The 16,722-nt window shown below is 44.6% G+C and overlaps 1 protein-coding gene across 1 annotated transcript; it reads right to left on the bottom strand.

Annotated features, from left to right (window-relative positions):
- Nucleotides 1-6,543: 6,543 nt before the first annotated feature.
- LOC146776270 (cerebellin-1) lies at nucleotides 6,544-16,707 on the bottom strand. The gene is made up of 3 exons (XM_085637889.1): nucleotides 15,899-16,707; nucleotides 12,424-12,543; nucleotides 6,544-7,765 (listed from the first exon to the last, which is right to left on the bottom strand). Exons 1-3 carry the CDS (start codon nucleotides 16,172-16,174, stop codon nucleotides 7,568-7,570), a joined length of 594 nt encoding a protein of 197 aa, XP_085494015.1. The 5' UTR covers nucleotides 16,175-16,707; the 3' UTR covers nucleotides 6,544-7,567.
- Nucleotides 16,708-16,722: the final 15 nt, after the last annotated feature.

Here is a 16,722-nt window from a genome sequence, read left to right as displayed (position 1 = left end):
CATACACTGCCTTTGACATATGTAGTTACTTGGAAATGTACTATTGAGACATCCATTCACTCACCAACACACCCATACACACACTCACGCACCCATCCAGCTGTTTCCACATGCACTCTTGAACCCATACACCCAGTGAATCAACCACTCACACATCTATGCACAGAGTCACACACCTCCCACTCACCCAAACACACACTCAATCTCCCAAAACAGTACTCAGACAACCAATCAATAACCTATATAGACACCCATGTAGCTCCTGACCAACCCTTGCAGCAGCTTGCACAACAACAGACAGACTGATACAGACATTCACACAGTTTAGTCACTAACCCATGAATTCAGTAAGACACATTTAATCACTCACTTATACAGTCAGTCACGCACCTACTAAATCCTCCATTCAGACACTTATACACCCACTCATTCTTCAACACACCTTGGAATATATTTAAAGTATATTTAAACTTTACAGAAACACACAGTCACTGGATTATGCCATCAGTGATGTCATCAGTGATGTCATTTGAGATGTCATCAGTGATGTCACTGACCATGTCATGAATGATGTAATATGTGACGTCATGAGCAGTGCATTGTGGGTGCGCGAGTTATAGTTAGCTGAACTAACTCTAACAGTGGAATTTCTATGGTTTTTTAAGAGTGAAATGTCCAGCTAACTATAACGTCCCTGAATCCTATGGTTTTTTCAGTGAATATATATATATATAAAATGTCAGTGACAACATTAACGTTTAGAACTAAAAGAACATAGAAATTTACCAGTTATAGTTAGCAGAGCTAACTATAACTTGCACCCTCAATCATGGACTGCTTATGACCTCCTTATTATATCACTCATGACATGTTCTATTACATCACTGATGACATCTCAAATGGCATAGTTGATGACATTGCTGATGCCATCATCCAATGAATGCTTTAATTTGTTTCATAGTTTACATAGTGGCAGGTAAATGCAATATTACTTCTCAAACTTATTTTGTACAGCCTGTGTCTAGCTAAAGAGTGTAAATGTTTAGAAAACACGTGTTCCTAATACATCATAGGTGTGTAGACACCTGCAGGAAGGCCTCCACATGATTTGCATCTAGAAATGTGTAATATTAAAGCCCAGATCCATATCCAAAGAGTGACAGCCACCCCATGCCTTCAATGCACATGTGCCATGAATTAGGATGTAGGAAGCAACTGAATGGTTGGACTAGGTCAAGCACTCTCCTTCAGTGTAGCAATGGGTCAGTGTGGCAATGGTTGAGTCTGATCTTCAATGTGTCTTCAAGCCCTGCCCTCTACGTGTGGTGGGGTGGCCTGTGGTGCAAATGCAGAAAGCCTGGGAATGGATCCCAGTGGCACCCGAGGAAGTCAGGTTGTGGTGGTTGAGGAAAGGTTCATTGAGAGGTCACCCAAAAGCAATCACTTAAGCCTGTAGATGTTTACATTTTCCACCCTATGCATAAGGAGAAAATGAAGAAATATATGACGGAACAGAGAAAGTGAAACAGGACAAAAATGCCCTGTTGTCGGTAATAAAAACCAAGGATAGAGAAGCAATTAGAATAAATCGTTCTCTATATAAAAAAGCAACTAGTGACGCTAAGAAAGAAGGGGAGGTTGAACTGTTGGAACAGTTGGGCCATGCGCTCTGTTGTAAGGATGCTAAATTATTTTGGTCTATTGTTGCAACTGGAGTCAGTGGGTATTCTTCTGTACCTGCCCCAAATATCGCAGCCTCAACTTGGGAAAGACACTTCTGTGACTTGTATGGCACACATGACCTTGATAGATTCCCTGTTGATATCCTAGACTTCTCCCTCGTCCCAGTGGATCATGCCCCTACCGAACCCTTTACTCTGATTGAGGTGGAATCAGCAATTGGGAAAATGCTTTCAAATAAAGCACCAGGCTTGGACAAACTGCCTGGAGATCTATTTAGGGCCCAACCAAAGATTTGGGCACCCTACCTGGTTGTTTTATTTAATAGCATTCTACAGGGGGGTGAAGTACCCTATACCTGGCTTGGGGCTGAAATAGTACCCGTTTTCAAAAAGGGCTGCCCACTGATTCCCTCCAACTATAGACCTATTAGTCTAATAGACACTTCACAAAAATTAATGGGGAGAGTCCTTCTGGACAGGGTCCTTGGCTGGATTGAGGAGAACGGGATTTCGACCACTTTTCAGGGAGGCTTTAGGGCTGGTACTTCCACCCTAGATCAGATTTTTCGCCTGCAGGTCTTGTACTGGAAAACAGCCTTGGTTGAGGGTGGCAGCCTCTACCTGGTGTTTGTGGACCTGCGGGCAGCTTTTGATCTAGTCCCCCGCACTAAACTATGGCAAGTTCTGGCAGACCTGGGCCTTCCATCTTACTTATTGGCTGTCTTATTTAGGCTTCACGCCAATAATTACGCCCAAGTAAGATGTGGCAAATATGGTGAACTTACTGATCGTTTTCCCGTTCAAAAAGGCGTTCGCCAAGGGTGTGTTCTGGCCCCCACATTGTTCAGCCTTTACATTAATGGTCTCATCGACCATTTGAATTGTATAGTAAATAATGACGCCCCTAGACTAGCATCAGGACGTGTGCCCGCATTGATGTTCGCAGACGATACTTTGCTACTATCTAGAACGTCTTCGGGCATACAAAATACGCTGAACGGTTTTGCAAAGTTCTGTGAGTCAAGAGGACTTGAAATAAATCTGGGGAAAACTAAATATATGATTTTTAACCCCCCTAAGCGGGTGCGTCCCAACCCAGTTTTATTTGATATTCCCCTCGAGAAAGTTAAAACCTTTGTTTATTTGGGTGTGACTTTAACGGAGAATTTTTGTTGGAATTCTCAGATCGCTAAGTCAACGCTCAAGCTTGTTCAATTGGCAGGGGTTTGAATAAAGTTTTTAAAAGATCGAGTTTTAAACCAGTGTTTCCCGCCCTTGAAATCTACTGTAGACAGGCAAGAGTAGCTGCAATTTACGGGGCCGAACTCTGGGGACATAAGCAGTCAGTGTCTCTTTCAAGGGCTGAGCAATCTTTTTTAAGATCTCTTTTAGGGCTTCCCTCCAGTACACCGTTGATCCCCCTTAGGTTTGATCTTGGGTTGGTCCCAATAGAGGAGATCATCAGTGCAAGACCTATTTTGTACTGGAAAAGGCTGTGGTCAATGCCCAAATTGTCCTCGTTTAAATTAGAATTTGCTGAGATCTGGCCTGCACTTAAATCTAAAAAGATCCCTTGGCTTCTGCACATTAATAAAGCTTGTACCCAACTAGGACTTTTGGAAATGTGGGCAAACCCGGAGGCAAGTTGCCTCGCGATACCAAGGAAGGAAATCCTTTCTTTGGTGTCCTTGAAAAACTTTTCTTTACATTCGAGTTCTTCAACTACGGGTAGGCTGACCCTAGAATTCCTCATGGTTAAACAAGATCCTAAACTTGAGGAATTCATGGATCAAATAGAACCTCCACTTGCTCGCAAACTGTACATTCAGCTAAGGTATGGTACTTTACCGGTTAGGTCTTTTTCCTACAAGTGGCAGGCATGAAATTTGGAAAGCTGTCCTGCTTGTAACTACAAAACAGAGTCTGTTGTACATGCTCTGTTTTTTTGTCCCGCTTACCACTTAATTAGGAAAAGTTGGCTGATCCCCATTTGTAGGAACTTGGGTTTTCGCCACTTTAAGCAGGCTTGCAGGACCCTAGTCTATGATACTGATCCAAATATTGTTTTTGCTGTATCCCGCTATCTCTACAGTATGTGGCGAAGGAGACAAACGTTCTTAACTTAATTATTCTCATATTGATGACTCAAAGTTTAATCTCTTTTTTTTAAAAGAATTTTTAACTTTAAATGTTATTTATTGTTTTATTTGTGCCTATGTAATTGAGGATGTATGTATGTACACTTTTATGGTCTTTTGACCGAAATAAAGTTATCAAATGAAATGAAATGAAACAGGACAACTTATGCCAGGAATAAAGTGGTCAGTATAAATCATGCAACAAATGTGAATTACGCAGAAAGTATGGTATGTATGACTAGATTGTAAAAAGGAAAAAAGACAATATTGTAAGTTCACAATGGTCAACTGACCGAAAATTCAGTAGGGACCCTGACAATTATAGTCTGAGCCACTAAAACAACTGCCATCATTATACGTTCTATCATCCAATCACTGGGCTCGCCCAGTCTGAGTTCCTTTACAGCCATTATATACAAAGAAAAAACCTGGAACTGACATGATACACATCCTACACCACTAAACGCCTGAAACATACTGTAGCTACCGAGATCATCAAAACGTAATAAATAGTGTTAAGAGCAAAAAAATGAACGTAGGCCATAAACGGCTCCAAAGCGGAAACCTAATATGCATTGAAGGTGTAAACCTTGCAGTGTAATTGAAAAAGTTAACAGTTGGATTTGAAGTGAAATGGGTTGCAAGGTCTGTTTTACATCCTATGTGCTCCTTAAATAATTTCATAGAAGACATGTTAAGCCAACTTTGTGCTGTGATTCATTCGTTGTATTTCTCTGACATCCAAAAGCACAGTATAATCGACAATGTGGGTTTTTCAAAAAAGGGAAACTCCCACTTGATATCACGAAGAGCTAAAAATGAACATAGGTGGATATTATAAAATAAATTGGTATACAGAGTTTAAAGCGTGTGTTCCATTTACATCAATAGTGCTGTCCTTGGGCTCCTACAATTTGTAAAATTGGTTTTGATAGGTAGAAATCTCAAAAATAATGTTGCACTGCTATAGGAAACTTTATTACAAAAGGCATTTCAAATTAAAGTATGATTATTGTTAACATCACTTAGTATACCTCAACGAAATCCCCGGTGTAATATCTCGGCGCTTCAGCTGAAGTATAAGGCTAAAGACTAACTGAAACTGCCACGTTTTCAGATTTATTTATTTTCTTTAGTTTCCAAGCTCTGAACACAGATTGGTAGGGGAAGTTGATTCCAGTAAAATGGGGGTCGGTTAATAGAAAGACATGGTTCTCGAAATTCACAGCCTACACACTAAAAAGTATATTTCTTTAAAGTGCATGAAAATATTATATGGAAACAACTACAAGAAAAAAACTGTTGTCGAATTAATATGCAATTCTTAAGAGGTCATAATAGGTTACCCGCCTTCCTTTGCCGTCTAATAGTAAGGCGTGTTAGGAACACATTGCAGCGACGTTTGGTAGGCCGCAGGTTACTCCCCTTGCATGGATATCTGTCCCTTGCCGTGGCTGGAGCAGGGATCTCGTTTGCTTAAGAGTATGACGGGAGGCACACCGGCTCTGCGGGAGATCTGCGAGGTAGCGGGGCTAGGGAGGAATATTCCAGATCCCAGCAGGCCTGGCTCCCGACGGCCACCACAAACACACATCCGTGTCGCGTCGTCACCTCCAGTTCTCCGTGGTCTCGGGAAAGAGAAGCGCGTTTCGAGGGTCTTGGAGATGCACTTCGGTCTTCATGCTAGTGCCTGATGAATGCGTTGTCCGCCATTATGAGTGAAAGAGGCGGTCTCCGAGCGAATCGCGAGGTCCGTCGAGAAGGTGCTGAAGCTCGCGCATGAATATGTACCGTAGCTGGGTAAGGCCCGAGACTTTCCTGCCACTTGTAAAGCGGGACTGCGGTTTACGGATCCTCATGCATTGCTCCTCAAAGACCTGGAAACGTGAAGCAAACACGTCGGCCCCGGGAAGCTGGTGACTCTCCGTGAAAGCCACAAATATGAGCACATGAACAGATCGCCTAATTTGCTTCTAATACCACCCGCCATTATGACACCAAACAGTGGTTTAAATGGGCAGGTACTCAGTACCTCCACTTCTTTACATGTGGAAGGGATAGTACTGGTATTTCTCAGCACTCACTGCTCCAGTGGTTTTAATGGGAGAGTACCGGCACGTCTCAGCAGCAAGCAGGTACTCTGGGATGGCGAGTATCTTCAGTTCTATATTTCCATTCCAAGCACTGCCCAAACCCATTGTTCCGATGTACAAGTGCGCCATAAAAGATGACTGTGAGGAACCGGTGTTATACTTTCGGCTTCTGACTGTAATGTCTGTTTTGCTACTGTGTTTTTTTTTCCTGTCATAGCTGTCACTTTCAATCTCCTCACTAGCGCCCAAAAACCTTGTGGGTATAGGTACATGTTACAAGTGCGGATAACATAACATTTTTAAATGACACCTCATTAAATACTGGCGTGTGCAGCCTATGTTGTGATGTTAGGCATGTTATATAGCGCGCATTCTTCCCGTGTGTGGTCTCGCGGCGCTAATTATGCCGAGCAAAAAAACATAAAACTTGTGAGCATTTGTCCCGGGTTTTCGATGCTCAGATACAGTGTTGCGTATGCTTTTAGTTCACGTTTCCGATACACTCTCAGTCTCGTCAGCTTTCCACGCAGTAATCTTTCACTCTGGCAAATGATTTACACATATAAATAAATGCAAGCAAAACATTCGGTAAATACGCCTCTTCTCATTTACGTACGCATCACACGCAGATGTATAAAATGAGATTTTTAATTTGCAACATATGGTTGAAAGTAGAGCTTTTACAATACATCAAATTGGTAATAACGCATGTTTTTAATTTGGTTAAGAACTGCAGTGCGCAAGCTGCAGAGAGGACTTGAGTATTGAAGTGCATTTTAAGTTACGTGTGCAACGGGGAAAAAAGACTAGAAAAAACGTTAACATTTTTTGGGATGCAAAACTATATTTCAGACTGCTTTTTTCCAGTTGTTATTTCAAAGATTGCCAACAAATAATAAACGTCCAAAACGTCCCTCGTCGTTCCCAAGAAACGGTATTATAGTTAATAAAAATAAAAGTTCAATTTAAACTTCATTGAATAAAGGCAAAGTAAAGTTTTGAATATTCACACATATTGTACATTGTATTAGAAGAAGGTCGGTATATTTCCTGGCATTTATTTGGGCCACGTGTTACAAGAGCAAAACAAGCATGAAAACAGTTAGCAGCCTTGATTAAAGTCCACAAGCACTCAGAATTACACAGAAATAGTAAATCCGCGATTCAGCCAGGATTGCCTGGACAAGGGCCGACAGTGCTGTCCGCTGGTACAGCAAGATTTGCAACCCACGGAATCCACGTGGTGAAAGAAACTAGTTTGTTGTGTGGAAAAAAACACAATGGAGATCTGCGGTAGGTGGTCTGAATCAACAGTACCAAATAATAAATTTGAAACCCTAAAACAGCGCTGCAATGGAAATAAAAGAGGGATATATCCGGTGATCCGTAGTGGACTGGCACCTTTTCAGTACGTCAAAGAGAAGAAGCATTTTGTGAAGGGCGGCAGTGTGGCCCCTATGGTGGGTACAAATAAAAGGTGACTGGCTGGATGTGGTTGTTGAAAGCAGGTGTCTAGGGTCGGAGAGGCCGAGTTCCCGTCGTTGGCGCTCTCTGCCTCCCTACAGTGTGTGCTGTCCAGAGCTCTCAGGCGCAGCAGGGTTCACGTACACGTGCAGCGGCAGCCGCAGCCCCCTCCCGTGTGAGAACGTGCCCTCTACAGAGGGAAGACCAGGAAGCCGGAGAATGTCGAGTACTTCCAGCCGCCCATCAGGTTGCCCCGCTCCAGTTTGAGGTAAACCCGGTCGCCTTTCTCCATCTCGATCAGGACCCCGTTGCTGGCGGCTTCCCGGGTCACGTCCTGGTCCCCGGCGAAGGCGGAGATCACCGGCCACCCGTTGTGCATCAGGCTGACCTGTAAGAGAGAGAGAGCGGATTGAAGACCGGGCGCTGGGGCAGCCAAGGGGGGGTTATAGCACTGAGGAGCTGGGGCAGACTAACCTTAAAGGCTGGGTGAGTTCAACCTCGGGGAGCTGTGTCAGATTAACCTTTAGTGGCTGTGGAAGGCTAACCTCAAGGAGCAGTGTCAGGCTAACACCAGGAAGCTGTGTCAGGCTAACCTCAGGGAGCAGTGTCAGGCTAACACCAGGAAGCTGTGTTAGGCTAACCTCAGGGAGCAGTGTCAGGCTAACACCAGGATGCTGTGTCAGGCTAACCTCAGGGAGCAGTGTCAGGCTACCACCAGGAAGCTGTGTCAGGCTAACCTCAGGGTGCAGTGTCAGGCTAACACCAGGAAGCTGTGTCAGGCTAACCTCAGGGAGCAGTGTCAGGCTAACACCAGGAAGATGTGTCAGGCTAACCTCAGGGAGCAGTGTCAGGCTAACACCAGGAAGCTGTGTCAGGCTAACCTCAGGGAGCAGTGTCAGGCTACCACCAGGAAGCTGTGTCAGGCTAACCTCAGGGTGCAGTGTCAGGCTAACACCAGGAAGCTGTGTCAGGCTAACCTCAGGGAGCAGTGTCAGGCTAACACCAGGAAGCTGTGTCAGGCTAACCTCAGGGAGCAGTGTCAGGCTAACACCAGGAAGCTGTGTCAGGCTAACCTCAGGGAGCAGTGTCAGGCTGACACCAGGAAGCTGTGTCAGGCTAACCTCAGGGAGCAGTGTCAGGCTAATCCCAGGAAGATGTGTCAGGCTAACCTTCGGAAGCTGTCAGGCTAATCTTAATGGGCTGGGTCAGGCTAACCTCAGGAAGATGTGTCAGGCTAACCTCCGGAAGCTGTCAGGCTAACCTTAATGGGCTGGGTCAGGTTAACCTCAGGAAGCTGTGTCTGGCTAAACTCAGGAAGCTGTTAGGCTAACCTTAAGTGGCTGTGTCAGTCTAACCTTAAGTGGCGGTGTCAGTCTACCCTCAAGTGGTTGTGTCAGTCTAACGTCATGAAGCTGTGTCAGGCTAACTCCACAAGCTGACAGGCTAACTTTAAGGGGCTGGGTCAAGCTAACCTCCGGAAGCTGTGTCCTGCTACCCATAAGGAGTTGGGCCAGGCTAACCTTAAGTGATTGTCAGTCTAACCATAAGGGGCTGTGCCAGTCTAACCTCAGGAAACTGTCAGTCTAACCTTCAGTGGCTGTGTCAGGCTAAGCTCAGGAAGCTGTGTTAGGCTACCCATAAGGAGTTGGGCCAGGCTAACCTTAAGTGACTGTCAGTCTAACCATAAGGGGCTGTGCCAGTCTAACCTCAGGAAACTGTCAGTCTAACCTTCAGTGGCTGTATCAGGCTAAGCTCAGGAAGCTGTGTTAGGCTAACCTTAAGGGGCTGAGCCAGGATTGCCTCAGGAAGCTGTGTCAGAATAACCTTCAATGTCTGGGTCAGGCTAACCTTACGTGGCTGTGTCAGGCTAACCTTAAGGAGCTGTGTCAGGGCCACTGGAATTATGCAGTTCAACTGCCGTGTCAATTTGTGCATAATTATGGATTTGCCACATTTGCCACATAATCCAGCATCTGCTTTATTATCTGTAAATTTTAAGAAAGCAATTCTTTCTAGTTCAAATGGATCAAAAGTTGCTAAAATGTTGGCTACCCGTGTTGCAGCACAGTGGAAACCCTATGCAAAGGTTGCCTGGTCATCTGTCAGTTGCCTGCTGCTGTATTTGGATGCTAAACCAGTACTAATGAGGCAAACCCTTTGCCTAGTGTTAATAGGTGAAAAATGACAAAATTATGAATGAAAGGCTATCACAAATGTGGTCCTCCTCTGCTGCATAATTCCAATGGCCCTTCCTTAACGGTCTGTGTCAGGCTTACCTTCTGGGGCTGTGTTAGAATAAGTTTAAGGAGCTGTGTCTGGCTAAATTTAAGGGACTATGCCCGGCGAACTTTAAGGAGCTGTGTCGGGCTAACCTCCAGCAGAATTAAGGGTTATGTAATCGCCAAGTTTAAAATAAGAGCTTTGTAATGGTCTATTCAGACACCACTGGGCAGTACTTAATTTGCAAAACATAAAATATTTACATAAATAAATAAAATCATAATTACCATGAACACTACTAATAATAATAAATAGTAATAATACATAAATTGGCCCAACTTTTTTCCTTGGGGTCTGCTGCTGATGTTGCGGAATACTGGGGTTGTCAATACCAAGGCTGCCTCCTCTTGATTCCACTTCATGATTTTTTCTTCCACCCTCTCCACTTTCTGCCTCGTTATCTTACTTTTATAGGTTCTTTTTCAGCCTTTCTCCCCCCTTTTGCTACTGTTTTTCTGTGTTTCTCTTCTTCCTTCTTGTTCTCTTTTATACCTTTCTCTCTCTTGGCCAAAGGCTGATGATGAAATGTAAGTCACAGTCTGCAAAACGGAGTGCAGGTGTGCACCTACTGTAAAACCTGGCACACACTAAGCATGAAATAAACTTGTCTCAGGTGTTTGAACCCGCTCTAGTTATCAGCTACTAGCACTGCTGGCTGTTCATGAGCAGAGTCAGTCCCACCCATCCATGGTAATCTCACTTCACAACCCAGAGGGTGTTAAAGGAAGCCTCCTGTCATTGTGCCTGGGAGAGGTGTGCATCCCACTACAATGTGAACTGGTAGACCCCCCTCTGATATCTTGCAGGCAGTGTTTGCCTCAAATAGACAGGTATTTTCCAGTACGGAGTATCTTTAGTTTGAAAAGATGAGTCCCTGCACGTAATAGCACTGATGCAGTACATTTAACAGGAGAGTACTGTCAATTATCATTAGCAAACAGGTACTCTGGACAGTGAGTACCAGCACTTCTATATTTCAGATTAAAGCACTGATGCTAAGGTGTGTTGATCATTCAACATTTTATTAACTGGGACCAATACCGTATATTTGGAATTTAAGGATCACAACAGGACAGGTCCGTGACCACCATCACAGTGTTTAGTTTGTGCCAGTGTGTGAGTAGGTGGTGCACACCAGCTCTCAATTTTGGGAGCCAGAACTTATTTTTCATTGTCAGACTTTGTCCTGGAGCAAGAGGGAGAAATGCAGGAACGGGGGAAAGAAGAAGGAATGGAAAAGAATGAAAGAAGGGACAAAGAGAAAGGTGGGATAAAAAGAACCAGCAACATTGAAATAGAGAAATAGGAAGTGAGTGCATAGCAGTGGGTAAAATGAAGCATGAGGGGAAATCAAGTCTAGGCAGCTTTGGTATTCATCAATTGGACCATTTGTCAGAGCCAGTGGCGACTCCAAAGAAAACCCCTGTGTTCTTTCACTTATAACTGTTTACAAATTAATCTCTGCAAAGCACACCTAAGTTCATTGGCAGCCGTGTTGCGAAAATGTCTGTGCTTTGGAAGGCAAAGAAGAGCAAACAGATTCTCTTAGAAATGCACATTCAGAACCACACAAAATGGAAGCATGCTGAGCTTGTACTCTGTTCGTTAATTCATATCATGGCCAAGTATTTTCGAAAACAAAAGCCCAATATAACGCAAACATCTTCTATTTAGAAAGTCAGCTAACCCAATCAGGTCATCACTGGAAGACCCCTCTCTGCTGGTTGGAGACAGTAAACTGAATTCTGTGGGTGGAAGACACCGGCCCATGAAGTGCAGACAAGCCCCACATATTATGTTATAGGGTCTTGTAAAGTGCACTTACACCAATTGGCGTCTTGGTGGTAGTATCCAAAATACTTGAATAGCATAAAGTGGCGGTGAGCAACATTTCCTGAAGCCCGGTCTGTGTTAAAATAACCAAGTTTTTAGCGCTTTTTCTGAATCTTACAAGGTTGGGCTGGGATCTAGGATGGTCGGACAATTCATTCCATCATTTAGAAAGTGGAGCCGGATACCAAACACTGCTACCCTCCTCGTGCACAGGCTGCAACACCCTGTGTCTGCAGCGAGGGAGCCGTTTGTAATCACGTGACCACGCTTTTATGCGCAGTTAATTACAGGAGCTTCTTTATTAAACTGTGACAATGCTATGTTAGCGTCTAATCAATGTTTATTTGTCTGTGACAGGTGCCTTTCATGTGTCTAGAATCTAAAAAATGTAAGATGCATAAAGTGCAGCCTTCACTAAGAATCTTCGGAAAAACCAAGGGCAAGGCACGGGACAGGATCTGATGAACTATTATAAAATGCACACATGTGATCTTGTGTTAATCACCCAATTTCAAAGGTACTGAGATTATCAATCTAGTGTACTGTTTGGAGTTTCTGGCTAATATATTTATCTGCTAGAGTCTTCTATTTCTCCATACATAAAGTCGACAAATCACACACAATTATCTTAACTACACAACAACTCGATGAAAAGATGCACACAAACCCTGAAATGAAATGAAAGTATAACTTGTAATGCACACTAATAGGCGTCCCTTAGACCATAAAGACGTGTTGTAGCGAGACTACCAACAATTGCGTGTATATTTTCATAAAGGTGAATATTTCACTTGCATTATTGTACAAGGACAAAGGCCAGTTTCAGAACATGAACCTCAGCTTATGGTAGGCTCCTTTGAACATGCATAATTTGTTGATAAGCCTCAATCATGCTGTAAAGGCTGGAAAGTTATCAAAAAAGACATCCCAAACCTGAATTGTCTGCCTGTTGTACACTTTCACCACGTGGAAATTAAAGCTGTAAATCCCCTTCCTGGGTGATATAAAAGTGCTTCTCTCAGAGTCGAAGTTGTTTCCGATGTTCACTAATATCTGCAATAAAGGGAGAGCAGAGCACATGGAGAAGGGTTAGGGCGTGAAAACCCGTCTGTCACAGCCAGAACAGCGCGCACTGACTGACATTCACTACAGTTTGAGTGATGGATTCACGCTGCAGCTTTGTACAAAGACGGGCGGCGAGCACTACATGAACAAGACATTAGCGTGTATTTTTAGATGTAGAAATGTCTGGGTTGCTGCTGGTATGTCATCGTGAAGCAACAAGACCAGAAATGAAGGGACGCTCGCCTTTTGATGGATCTCAAAGAGAGGACGCTGTAAATTGCAGGCATTTGTCGTCTTGGTTTGACAGCAACTACCTCGTTTGCCCCCACCCCATACAACCAGGCATGGACACGTGTGGTTTTCACCTTCCTATCCGTGCTATTTTTAAACTCTACCTTCACAGAATTCCCCATTTGGGGTTCGGAAGAATCAGCCTTTATTTCATCCATCAATCAGCCTGTCACCCTCCTTCCTTCAATTAGAGATAATCTAATAAACGGCAGAGCCTCCTCCTGCTCACCTCCCCATCCACCCTCACCCAAATGTCAAATCCCGGCAGAGGAACGTGTACGCGCTTCAGAAGAGGCTCTTATTAAAGAGGGGCGAATCCCTCGATGGTCTAGCCCCCCTCCCTTCATGCCCTCACGCACAATTACCATGTATTCCGAGTAGAAAGCTGAGCTCTTCACCGGGGTCCTAGTAATAAAGCCAAGTGAGTGATGATAAGTCAGTGGCGTAGCCAGTGTGTCAGGGGCACTAGTGGAAGGACGGAAATGGCCCCCCTGACCGCTGTGTGAATTGAGAAATGCAGCAATAATCAGTGTTTACTGGGACCCTCATGCCACTGGTCACTGGTGCCACTGCAACTACTGCACCAATGGAAGCTTTGCCTCTGCTCTGATAGCAATGGAACTATTGTAGGGAGGTGGGATGTCAGTGTCAATCTTGCTCTGCTTCTCTCCAGACTGGCCTTCTATAGGTCCAGTGCACATTTACTCTATGATGCAAAGGACACAGTTGATGTCCTTGCTTTTAAATAGGCACTGCCCATTCTTTCAATGAACACTTGTCTCCGTTTCTGTATCTAAATGGGTATATAGATGGATACATGCACACACATGGATTACTTGAAAAATGACATGCTCAACGGTACATGAAGACAAGCATCTGTCAGACTGCTAGCATCTTGACTACTTCTTGATCCAACCTTCCTCCAGCCCAACCCCGTGGGAGATGAAGGCCAATCGAGTGTGCCGTGTGGTCTGGAACCAGTCTGCGCTGGTATCTAAAGATCTTCCTGATCCCTTCAGAGTGCATCATTAAAGGACCATGTAATTATTATCCCACTGCTGCATAATTATGAATTTACTGCCCTAGCCACATAGTCCACTGCTGCATCATTTGCAGATTTCAACATGTTTCAGGTTTGTAGATCAAACAAATCAAAAGTTAGGTAAAAAAAAAACACTAAAGATGCACAGTGAACGATCCTTTGCAATGGTTAACTAATCAGCTTTGAATTGCTGATTGCCATTTTAAGTATTAAACTGGTACTAATGAGATGAATATTTTGCTCAGACAGCATTGTGTGTTAGAACACCAAAGTAACGAAATATTATTTCTACAAAATGTGCTAAACTATGCTGCATTATTTTCCCTTTACTTGCCTTATAGTGTAGTCAACCCAGTAGCATAATTCTAGTGGCTCAGTCATAATACAGTTATCACGTGTCCTCTCCTTGTGATCATCCTCATCGGTGAAAGCTGCAACTCCACCCCAGAATAAATTATCTTGGTACTGCTTTTCATCGGTCACGACAAGCCACACCTGGCACCTCACCAGGACAGAAGAAAATGCAGAGTTTGATTTAGCCTCAATGGTTGTCTAGATCAATGCTATCTGTCCATCTTGTGGTTTGCTATCCACCTCACCAAATGCCAGTATGTTTTAATTCACCAACACCATCCCAGAAAAGGCACCTCAACATTTTCAAGGACGAGATTCTGTGGTGCTACTGCCCCTTGCCTTCTTTCACATTGCACACCATCATGTGACTGCTGTTAATCGCCCAACCTGTGCCTCATACTGCAAAACCTGACTCTGAGGAGACATCAGTTGTTGTAAGTAGACATTTGAAATCCTGTGCCCTCAGACTAGATTTTGGTCTTCCCATAGGCCTACGCCGTGTGTTAAAATAGTCTTGCTGCTTATAAAGATCACGCCATAAAACCAACCAACGTATCAACCTTGCCTCAGCACCTCTGGGAACTATTCCATGGTCCCAGCCCAGCTCCTTCTTCGGGCTGAAGCACATCATTTTCTAACTTATGCTCAAAAACCTACTACCCCTGTATTTTTTAGGTCGAGCATTCAAGACCTCTTGTATATACTTTAGTATATACTTTTATACTTTAGTATATACTTATATGTGTATGTACTTTGTGGGCTCTGGAGATCAGCCGTAGGACGTGTCTGCTTCCGCTTAGGGACTTTTTTTTCTGTCAACTGCCTCTATTTAACTGTCTTGATAAAAAACGAGCAACAGAGGTCAGTAAATTACCAGAATCGCTTTCTGCCGAGGGGCTTTCTTTTTTTTATTTTTCTGGCAACTGCCTCTATTTAACTTTCTTGATAGAAAATGACAAGCAGAAGTCAGTAAAATATCAGAATCACTTTAGCATTTTCTAGATTCCAGTCTATAGAAATTGTCTTCCACAAGCACCCGTAGACAATAATATTTTTTTCAAATCTTGCATTTTCAGTGATATGACCACCGAAGGCCCTGATTTCAAACTAAACACAGAGCTTTGGACTATACCATTTCCCACTGAAAGGCAATATTTCTGTCCATGTGTTCCCATTCCTGGTGGTCACGCAGTTTGGTGCTTACTTTACCTCCATGTTAAAGAACAGTAGATGTTTCAGCACCCAGGCTAATGTGCTGCATAGCTAAATACATTTAATGTCCCAAAGGCGAGACCGATTGCATTGCAGATGCTTGTTTTTTAATGCTTCACATCACTTCTCAGTTCCCCCATGTGTTTCTCCCAATGTTCCTCTTGCCAAAGTTCATAATTGTGACATTACATCGGATTGTCTCTGCCATGAAGCATGTGGCTGGTCAGTCCCCCATCACCTGGCTGAAGCAAATACTCATGTTACAGTTGCTTAATTAAACACCACATCTGGAAAATCAGGAACACCTGCATTGTTTCTTTGCCTCTAAGCCCAATTTACCTGGTTGAAGTAGATAACCATGATGCGGATGCGTGAAGAATCATCACAAGTGGCTGGGCCGCTGCGCATTGGCCTCCACCCCCACCCCCCTGAAAGCCCTCTCACCTCGTTGAAATAGATGATCATGGTGCGGTTGCTCATCTCGGAGGGCTCATGGTTGGTGCTTCGGATGGCCGAGAAAGCCACCTTGGCGCTGCCGGAGCGCACAGAGATGCCCAGCGCGGTGCCTGTGGGGTCAGAGGTCGGGCTGGAGTCGCACACCACTAGACACTTGCCCTCCAAAATGATGGGCTCCGTCTCATTCTGCGCAATGACCAGCGAGGTGGCGGCCCCCAGGAAGGATAGCCAGCCCAAGATCGCCCGCTCTAGTCGCGGAGCCATCTCTAATGCTCCCGCGAAGGCGTCAAAGCGGTGCCGCTCCCTCGTGCCAGCTGCAGCCGCGTGCCTCAAGCGCGGATGAGCGGGAACCAGCCCAGTCCTCGGGCGCGCGAGATCTGTAGCTCTCCGTGAACGCTCGAATGGCACTTCGTACTGAGCGCTCAGCTCCGCGCCCTGCACGTAACCCAAAAGAAGGACCAATCACTTCTAGTGTGCGGTGACCAGAAGGAAAGCCCTTTGCAGATCGTCCACCAGCCGTGTCTACGTGAAAACGAGTCCCGGCAGCAATATTTCCGCCTATTTTACCCGTGGCACCGTCGAGCCCTCTCTTCTTCACTTTTTGCACGACTTTATCGTACGCGTTCTCTCCTCCTGCTGTGTCTCTGCTCTGTTCCACCAGCGAAGCCAACGCAGCTTATTTCAAGTAAGAGAACCGACTAGGGAGAGCGCAGACCGGCTCCGTGTCCCTGGGCAGGTACCGCGGACTCACATACATTGCGCAGCTTCCAGTGTCAGCCGCGCTCAGGTGTCGATGTGCTGGAGAGCTCCAC

Source organism: Triturus cristatus, chromosome 12, assembly GCF_964204655.1.
Source record: "Triturus cristatus chromosome 12, aTriCri1.1, whole genome shotgun sequence".
NCBI lineage: Eukaryota > Metazoa > Chordata > Amphibia > Caudata > Salamandridae > Triturus > Triturus cristatus.
This window is presented reverse-complemented; position numbering and strand designations above follow the sequence as displayed.

Excerpts from the sequence above, each read along its gene's own strand:
- LOC146776270 (XM_085637889.1), bottom strand. The coding sequence starts at position 16,174 with ATGGCTCCGCGACTAGAGCGGGCGATCTTGGGCTGGCTATCCTTCCTG. Across the intron at positions 12,544-15,898 it reads TGATCATCTATTTCAACGAG|ATATTAGTGAACATCGGAAA; the intron begins GTGAGAGGGCTT and ends CCTTTATTGCAG. Across the intron at positions 7,766-12,423 it reads ACAACAGGCAGACAATTCAG|GTCAGCCTGATGCACAACGG; the intron begins GTTTGGGATGTC and ends TCTCTCTTACAG.